This window comes from Arachis duranensis, chromosome 9 (assembly GCF_000817695.3).
Source record: "Arachis duranensis cultivar V14167 chromosome 9, aradu.V14167.gnm2.J7QH, whole genome shotgun sequence".
NCBI lineage: Eukaryota > Viridiplantae > Streptophyta > Magnoliopsida > Fabales > Fabaceae > Arachis > Arachis duranensis.
Window position 1 is genome coordinate 12441129 of NC_029780.3, and position 10068 is coordinate 12451196.

The 10068-nt window shown below is 31.5% G+C and overlaps 1 protein-coding gene across 1 annotated transcript in view; it reads right to left on the minus strand.

The window, feature by feature from the left end:
• LOC107464771 (disease resistance protein RPV1) overlaps positions 1–9158 on the minus strand; it is a 10860-nt gene extending 1702 nt beyond the window's left edge. Inside the window, exons 1-4 of the mRNA XM_016083737.3 lie at positions 8457–9158; positions 4176–5280; positions 3650–3943; positions 1183–2426 (exon numbers count right to left, since the gene is read on the minus strand). Coding sequence (XP_015939223.1) covers positions 1183–2426; positions 3650–3943; positions 4176–5280; positions 8457–9067 — 3254 coding nt within the window. The 5' untranslated portion in view covers positions 9068–9158. The remainder of the gene's footprint in view (positions 1–1182; positions 2427–3649; positions 3944–4175; positions 5281–8456) is intronic.
• Between the last annotated feature and the right edge of the window lie 910 nt (positions 9159–10068).

A 10068-nucleotide genomic window follows, 5' to 3' on the forward strand; every position in this document is an offset into this window, starting at 1 on the left:
CAAACTTATAAATATAAAATCTAAAAAATAAATTTAGTAAAACTAATTAAACCTTTTTTTCTGTAAAAATATAAACAAACAACTAAAAAGATGAAATAACTAGTTATTATTATTATTATTATTGATTTTTTTAAGGGCAAATCACTATATTAAACTAAGGGTAGAAAAAATTACGAAAATTTGTCAAATTAAAAACTGGTTCATGAATCAACCAAGAGCCATTTATATATAGTTTGAATCAACCTAATTCGAACTTTAATTACATGTAATTCGAATCACAATGATTCGAACTACTCACACACGCACACACCCACTAATTCGAATCAACCTTATTTGAATTACACCATAGTAATTCGAATAAGGGTGATTCGGATTACATTCACACACGCTTCACATAGTAATTCGAATTTGTCAGATTCGAATTACATTTAATTCTGCCTATTCTTTTATTAAAAATTAATAATTGGTTAAAAAAATTAATAATTTAAAAATAAAAAAATATATTTTATTTCATGCATAAAAAAAACTAACAAAATATTTAATTACGAGACTTTTTTAAAATATTAATGAGCTATCAATTCGAATTTCATACAATATTTTTTTGTCCATTTTTAATAACTCATGAATATTTTTTAATAAATTTTTTAAATAAATTTATTTAAATTATACCACAAAAAAATATTTTATTCTATACAAAATAATTTAAAAAAGTAGTTTAAAAGATGTTAGGAGTACTATAAAAATTTATAATGTCCTAATGACTTAGGACATTAAAAAAATACTCTACATAGTTAATAATAATTTAAAAATTAAAAAAATATAGTTATAACCAATATTTACCTAAATTACTAGAATATTACAAATTTTTATAGTATTTCTAATATTTTTTAAGCTATTTTTTAAAAATTGTTTTGTATAGAATAAAGAGCATTTTAAACATTTTAAATTATTTTCTAAAATTACTAAAAATCTAAAAATTTTTTTAAAGAATTAGAAATTACATTTTATTCCCTCGATTGTTAAAAGAAATTAAGAGAATCCATTTTCGTCCTACTCCTTCTACTACTCTCCCAATGGCAGGGCTTATTTTGAAGATTAAGCGCATACAATAACCTAACATGACACCATATATATAACAAATATCCTGAATATTATCCCCAATTGTGAGCTCCAAACCACGACCTAATTCCATTCCACAGTGAAACCGGGTTGACAGTAGCAGGAGTAGTATAATAACCCAACTGTTCCATTTTTTTAATAAAACTAATGAAACTTGGATATTCTAATGGGTTTACTGGGTGCACTCCAAATCCTTTCAACTCCACTGCCACATACTCTGATGTCATGGATAGTGACACAACTGAGACCTTGATGTTAAACATTCTTCGATTTTGACCTCTGTTATTTAGGAAGCTACTACAACGTTGGTCGTATATTAGAATCACATGATCCCATGAAATCTCCTTCCTTGGTCTGTCCACGTACAACCTGACTTCGTTGACATCGTCTTCCTCTTGATCGTCACCACTGATTGTAAACATCAGCCTAAAACCCTCTGATGGTACTGCAGGAACAATGAAGCATAAAATGAAGCCTAATTTGGGTGCATATGGAGCTGAAGAGAGATTAACAGTAAGGTGATCCATATTTGTTTGATACTCGAGCCAGTTTGGAACTTTGCTCCCGGGATAAACATAAGAGGCTTCAGGGTCTTCATTAGAATTGTCTACATTTTCATGTTCTATTGCAGACAAATATTGGTTTGAAAATCTCACCATGTTGATATAAGCATTCAATGCGACAGCATTGAGAAATTGATTTTCCAACTTCAAGCAGTTCCAGAACACAGCCTTTTTCTTGTTTTCCTTCAGCTGTTCACTCGCATTTGGGAAAAACACAGCCTTCAATGATGTGCAGTTATCTGCATCTAACGTTTCTATGGAGAGGGGAAGCTCCGGCAGAGTTTGAAGATTCTTGCAATCACTTATGTCAAGATATTTCAGACTTGTGAGAAGCTTCATGCTACCAGGCATCTTCTTTACTTCAGAGTTTGCTAGATGAAGCTTTTCGAGTTTGCTTTGATATCCGAAGGACGAGGGCAATTCTCGGATGGATGTGTGTCGCAAATCCAGTTCTGTCATGTTTTCTGATATCACTGAAAATTTGTTCAATCTTTTGCAGTGATAGAGGCTCAGATAACGAAGGGATTTCAAGTGAGCATTAGTTTCAAGTCTGGCAAGTTGAGAGCACCAGCTTAGATCCAATGTCTCAAGCTTGTTGAGGGAGAAGACAGATGGATGGACACGAGTCAAGCGGAGACAATATTTGAGATCCAACTTCTCAAGATTGGTGGCTTTTGATAAGTCTGGAAACTCCTTCAACTGTGAGGAATATGGAGCCTTAAGGACCTTCAAATTCACAAGATTCTGTACCAATAACAACAAGTGATTGTGTCAGCTAGTGAAATTGCATAGGTGCTCTTAGGCAGCGTTTGCTTTATGTCTTACTTGAGACAGAGACACAGAGACACAGAATTAAAGACATGGACACAAATTATTAGTGTATATGTATTGTGTTTGATAAAACATTGAATAAGACACTAAAATTAGAAAAAGTCCATATTTTGTAAAAATTAATAAGGGATAGAAATATAAAAAATTGATAAAGGATAAAAGCGTAAAAAATTGATAAGGAATAAAAGTATAAAAATTAATTGTGTAAAAATTAATAAGAGATAAAAGTGTAAAAAATTATGTCCAATTGATTGTGTCTTTGTGTCTCAACATTCTGGAGGAACATTAAATACATGTATTCTCTGTGCATTTGTATACTAATGTGTCCATCTAAAATTTGTGTCTCAACAAACAAACAATAGACATGTACTAGCGTGTCCATGTCTCTGTGTCAGTACCTTTGAAACTAAACGTTGCCTTAAGAATTAAGAAACACATTTTTGTTTTGGTCCGAACCAATTTAACACCGCACATTTCAGAAATGACTTTAATTAGGGAATTAATTTTTGATAACCAATTTGAGCTAACCTTTTTTGAAATTATCTTTCTATCGTTATACTTATAATCTCTCTTTCTCATCTCATTTTTCTTCTTCCTCCCACCACCACTTTTAAGTTTTAAGACCACCACAACTTCACTCTTCCCTGCTACCGCCAGCCATTCTAATCTAAAAGTTCCCTATACATTTTCGGAATTTTAGTTTTCAATGATTCTATTCTCTCATTCCTTCTCAATTGCTATTATTTCCTCATACTCCCAGTCATGTTCATAAATACCTGAACACACAGATTCCACTATTATATGGTAAGTTATATTTCTATTTCCCATACATAATCAAATGAGGAGAGAATTCAGTTCACTTTTCACACAACCATTACAATTCCTCCAATTCATACTATCTATACTAATAATTAACTCTATTGTACTAATTTATCTACGGCCATTATACATGCTACAGTAGCATCCCTCTTCATAAATTGAACATGAAACATATGAAAATGATTTTTGCACATTATTCATCAGCAACAGAAATATCAATAAAGCAAAAGAGCAAAAAATGGTATGTGAACATCATTCTCCAAATAGTTCTAATAACTAACATAATTACATAAACATGTATGGACAGAGTTAGTTACCTGGATCCCATACCAAAGTTTTTCCACTTGACTATAAGGTAGTTCCAATATAACTAGCTTCTCAGCAGAAAATTTCTTTGGTAATGATTTGAGAGGGTAATAAGTCCAACGAAGATATCTGAGTCGACTTGGCAACTGTTGAAGCCCCTCGGGAAAGTGTAAGAGGTGTTGTTCCCCATAAAAGTCAAGAAATCGCAGCTTACTCATCTTAGAAAATACTTGTGGACTTAACTGCATGTCCCTAACTGTTGCTTTGGAATAGCTGAAGTTTATGCTTCTAATGGCCTCACTCCCCTGTTTTAAAGTATAGTTAACAACAATAAGAGTAAGTATGCATTCTTGTTTTAACACTTTTGAAAGTTGAAACACTAAATATATACACTTTGGTCTTTAAAAGATTTTTCATTTTAACACATAACAAAAGAATGAAATGCAACATTTATCTCAGAGAAGTCAAATATTCTTCTTGCAAACCCAACAAAAAAATGAAGTAAAATGTTCTATACATCATAAGTTTGACATTTACCTGATTATTTTTCAGTACTTGATAAATGTCCTCAGGATTCCAAATTCGACTATAGTTACCAGGGTCTTCAATAGATTCTTGGCGAACAATCTCCCAAGCCATTTCTTGTACAATATCATGCATTGTCACTACATCCTCTTTAGAAATGGTTATGAAAGATATATCTTCAAGTCTTTTCAATGCTGCAGGAACTGGAAAATCCCCATGCTTTAACAAACTCTCTAAGTACTTCACCTTCAACTTCATTCCATCAAAAAAGCATGCAATGTCCAAAAGCATTGATTTCTCTTGGCGATCCAACTCATCATAACTCAGCCTCATCATATCAAAAACCTTCTTATTCGGAATCTTCCCAAGTTTCTCTAATTCACTTTCCCATATCCACTTTTCTTTTCCATGAAGTAAATGACCCAAAGTCTTGAGAACCAGTGGAATCCCTTTGGCATGATCCACCACCCTCTCTGCTAACACACGATACTCCTTTTCAACAACTTCATTTTGTTGAAACGCAATCAAATTGAAAAGCTGAAGTGCTTCATCAGATTCCAATGGTTCAACCTTGTATGTATCATTAGCATGAGCATATTTCGCAAGCACTTGCCTATCTCTGGTAGTTACAATAATTCTACTACCTGATCCAAAACTTTGCGGGGTTCCAACTAGAATTTCAAACTGCTCTGATTGATTAACATCATCAAGAACAATAAGAACCTTCATGCGGCCAATTCTCTTCTCAACATAAGTAGGCAATCCATTTTGTGTGTCAATTTCAAGATTTTCGCCTAAGAGTTTAGAAAAGAGTTCATTCTTCAAGTAAATAATTCCATGTCTCAATGATACTTCCCTTACGTTTCGAAGAAAAACAACGCTTTCGTATTCATCACGAAGTAGGTTATAAACTACTTCTGAAACGGTTGTCTTTCCAAAACCACCCATGCCCCAAATTCCAATGACACGGACGCTCTCTGGCTCTTGGCGAAGCAATGATTCAACACGAGAAATTGATTTAGCAATTCCGAAAAGTCCTTTTGAGGAAAACTGGCGCATATTTTTCAACCTAGTGTTCACTGATTGGATGATTTCTTCAATAAGCTCAGCATCATTCCTATGCAACAAACATCAGATAAAAAAGAGTGTAAGCTTGAACAAACGTTATAATAGCTAATTGACGAAGCAATCACAGGCGGCGACAGCAGATACACCGACGGAGCCACAGACAGTGGCCACCTTAGCGTTGAAAGCCACGGAAGCTCCATGGCGGAGGTGACCGGCGATAAATGTTTTGAAATGATTTTAGAATAGAAGGTGCTGCAAAGCCCAAAGGGCCTGCCAATGGGCTTTATATCAAAAGCAGAGCTAGATCGGAGCAGGAGTGTTGACCCAATATGTACAGTAAAGGACAAATAGATCTGTCTAACAATAATCCGGTTTATGGAAACCAAAACGAAAACAAATTCCAAATAATTTTTTTAATTTAATTTAATTTAATTCTTAATGTTTAAAATAAATTTATTTTTATTTTTATTATTAATTTTTTTATAACAATTAGTTTTTTTTCAATTTTACTCTTAAGAGATATCAATTCATTTAAGAATTTTTAGTCATCATAAAAGAGTAGGTGTGATGATGATAATAGAGATAAAATTAAAAAAAAATTCACTAACAACTAATTATTAAAAAAATCATAATGATAAAATTAAAATTTTATTTTAATCATTGAGGAATAAATTAATCAAATTAAACTTTGAAAATAAAAATAAGAATTTTAAAAATGATACAAAAAAATACTCTACGTCTAAATTATGTATTCATTTATTGAAATGATTTTTCTTTTAAAGTATTCTAAATTAAAGTTTTTAGTCAATATTTTTTTTCTTTTAAATTTTTCTTTCTTTCTCCTTAAACTTGACCTATAAAATGATGATTTAATATCTAATATTTTCCTTTGTTCAAATGCAAAAGTGCAAAACATGGAAATACAGGTTGAGCTTTTCCTAAAGAATATTCTAACAAGTTGAGTTTTTTTTAAATGAAAATTAAATTGATTGAAGTAGATTGATTAAATTTAAAATAAAAAAAATTATATAGTTTGAAATAAATTAAGTTAGATATTATTTTACTAATATTACGTGTCATGAATATTTCTTTTTTTGGATATTTTTCTAAAAGAATACTCAAAACATTGTCAAAACTGTGATTTTAACTTATGGAAATTAACTTTAATTTTTTTAATATTTTGGCTAAAAAAACTTAAAACAAAGAAAAAATATTCAAAAATACCTTTTAATAATTATCCAATTTAGTAACTAGTCTTGGGAGCAAAGGGAATAGACAACATTGTTAACATTGAACAATATACTCTCCCTCCAAAATAGTTTATTACTAAGTTGAGAACATAAGATTATGAAAAAGTTTTATTCTGCTTCTCTCATCAAGCTTTTCTAAGATCTTGTAAGACTATTTTTCTTACTTATTTCCTTCTAATTATTCTCATCGTTTTTCATTTTGTATTAACTTAGAACACTTAATAGCAAGTTCTACCCTAATTTTACCTCTCTAAAAATCTTCATTCATCCTCAGACATTAATAAAAATTTCACACTTATTCTTTACTATTATCTCACACTTTTAGTATTTGTGTTATTTATTTATCATTAATAAAAATATTTTGCTCATAAATTTACTAACTCTTAATTTCTCCTTTTAATCTCTCTTTACATAATTTCTTTCCACAAAAACCACACGCAAATTAATTTCTCTTTTTTGTAATGTATGCATTTACTTGTGACTTAAAAAAAAAATCAACCAAACAAACAAACACGACAACAACAACAAATTTGTACTTGGGAGTAATTGTAACCTAATTAGGATTAAACATGTCATTCCCATTTTTGCAATTCGTAGTTTAAGCCTTTAAGGTTTAGGATTAGTTATAAATGGACAAAGGAATCAAAGCATAAGTGGAAATTGTGAAGTCATCCTAAGTTTCTTTCTCTGAGTGGTTTAGCCAGCTTTGCTACTATCACATCATTCTTGATTCTCGTTATACTACTATTCATAAATATGGTTGGTGAGAAAAGTAACATTACATATGTCATATGTGTATCATCTTAGAAGCAAAATTGCACAACACGGAAATACAGGTTCAGCTTTCCTAAGCCTAACATCTGATCAGGACCTATGTGTATCATCTTAGATAGGGACATCTAAGTAATTTTCAAGATATTTATCTATGTCCATGTATGTGTTCCATGTAAATTAGTTAGAGGAGTCAATGTCTACTTTTAGTATAGAGATTCACGAATTGTATTAATTTAGTATCTTATTTTTTAATTGCTACAATTTGGTCTTCTAGATTTAAAAAAATGTATTAATATAGTTTATTTCTTGTGTATTTTCCGTCATTAGAACCCAGCACCGTTAGTGAGGTGGCTCAAGTCTTGTTAGGTTGGACATATTAAAACAACGTTGTTTGAGAATTTGAGTAATACTAAATCGTTATACTTCTCCCTTTTGAACAATATTAATTATTCAAACTCAAACGAGGTTGTTTAGTGCATTCTTAATGCCAAAACGTTGTTTTAATATGTCAAGCGTGGCAAGGTTTGAGCCACGTCACTAACGACATTGAGTTTCAGCGACGGAACATACACGAAGAACAATTTTGGTGTACTTTTTTGAATTTAAGAGACTAAATTATAGCAATTGAAAATTTAAAAACTAAATTAGTACAACTCGTCAATCTCAAAAATTAAAATGGGGCTTAATTCTAGTTAGAGATTTATTTATACTTCACCAACTATGTATATATGAGCAAGAATAGTCGGATGGAACTTACAGAACAAGCAAGCCTGGAGAAGTTATCACTGGTGGCCCTTTTGTCAAGCAGTGGGAGTAGCATATAATTCACATTCCTCTATTAATTTATTTCTCTTTTTGTAATGTATGCAGTATATGCAGTAGAATAACTTTACTTGTGATTTAGAAAATAAAATAACCAAATCCAAAACAATCAAACAAACAAACACGACAACAACAACAAAAAATTTGTACTTGTGATCTAACTAGGACTAAGTATGCCATTTTCATTTTCCCAATCAGTAGTTTAAGGGTTAGGCTTAGTTAAAAAAAGGGACAAAGGCATCAAAGCATAAATGGAGATTGTGAAATCATCCTAAGTTTTTTTCTCTAAGTGGTATAACCTGTTTTTTGCTACTATTGTATCATTCTTGATTCGGTTACTAAATATTGTTGGTAAAAAAGAAAAAGTAAGATTAGATACCCGAATTTTGCTGAATGAAAGCCTGAAATATTAGCAGCCTCCTGAAAAGCGGATCTCCATGTTTGTGCCTTTTCCTTACCAAACCTTTTCTCTTGTTTAGCAAAGGCAGTAGAAAAAACTCCCTTCTGGTGTCTCACATGAGACGGTTCCACTCTGTAGAAAACCGGTAAAACAATTTGTCCTTTTTCTCTTCTACACTCCATAATCTTGACCAGCTCATCCAAACACCAAGTCGAAAACGCATAGTTTTCTGAGAACACAACTAACGAGATCAACGACTTTTCAATTGCTTGGAGAAGCTCTTGCGAGATTTCTCCGCCTTGCTCGAGCTTCGTGTCAACGAAGGTGAAGATTTGCTTCTGCCGTAATGCCTTGGTGAGATGGCTGAGCAAACCTTCCCGAATGTCTTTGCCACTGAAGCTGATGAACACATCAAACTTTGTGTCATGAGTTGGTGATGATGCCTCTGGATACGAAGGAGGAGTATTTTCTTCTACCGGTGTCTCTGCATCAAATTTCTGAGCGATAATTGCAATACATATTGCTATTACACAAACAATTAATCCAATATATTTCATTTTACAAGCTAATGTCCTTGGATTTTGAAACATTGCCTTTAGGATATAGGAAGCTTGAAAAGGAAGAGAGAAAGGGGAAATAATGAAATCAAAAGATTAAAGAATATCTGAAGCATGTTATGACCGCACCAGCACTTTCATGATTGAAGAAACAAGGTAAAGGGAAAAGTCTTGGGTCAATGGTCAACTCTTTTGTGTGTGTGTTTTTAAAATAAATTACTGGTACTAATCACCTACTGCTGTTTGCCTTCTATATACATGAGATTTACTATTAATTATATACAAGTTCTTTCAACGAAATTCTGTTAAATTTACTATAATGTTTATTTACTGTCAAAGAGTGATTAAGCAATTAATTTTTACCATTTGGCAGAATGGTAGAACAAGCTAGGGAAGATTTGTGAATAAAAACGATTTGATATCATTCAAGGACTATTTTACTTTTAGTAAGTGTCCATAGCTAAGGCTAGCTGCACTAAATAATTATGAATTCCCGATAATGTTCTATATAATTAATCAATCTGTGTTTCGAATTATACTAATGATTAAGAAATTGAAAAAGTTGTTACTACCTACCATTATTGACTGGTTATTTATTATGATTGACTTACGAAATACTTCATTCACTTCACAAAAATTTGTCACCATTTTAACATTCTCAAAATTGAAAATCTATTGTAACTAAATACCAACTTGAAGATGGATATTTATTATACTTTTAAAGTTTAAACCATAAATGTGAAGTTGATCATTATGTAAAGGTAGCGTTTGGTGGAGAAACAGATACTGAAAGACTGAGACTGAGAGACAGAGACTAAGAGACAGAGATTGAAATAAGTTTTAGTATTCTGTTTGGTATCAAGTGAGAGACAAAAATTGAAACAAGAATAAAATTTTAATTTAATTTGCACAAAGGATAAAATTGGAATTAATTAATTAAAATGAGAATATTTTAGGTATAAAATGTTATTAAAGTTTCAGTTTCTAAAAATATCAGTCTCCTGTGTCTCTACATTTTGGAGACATTAAAATAC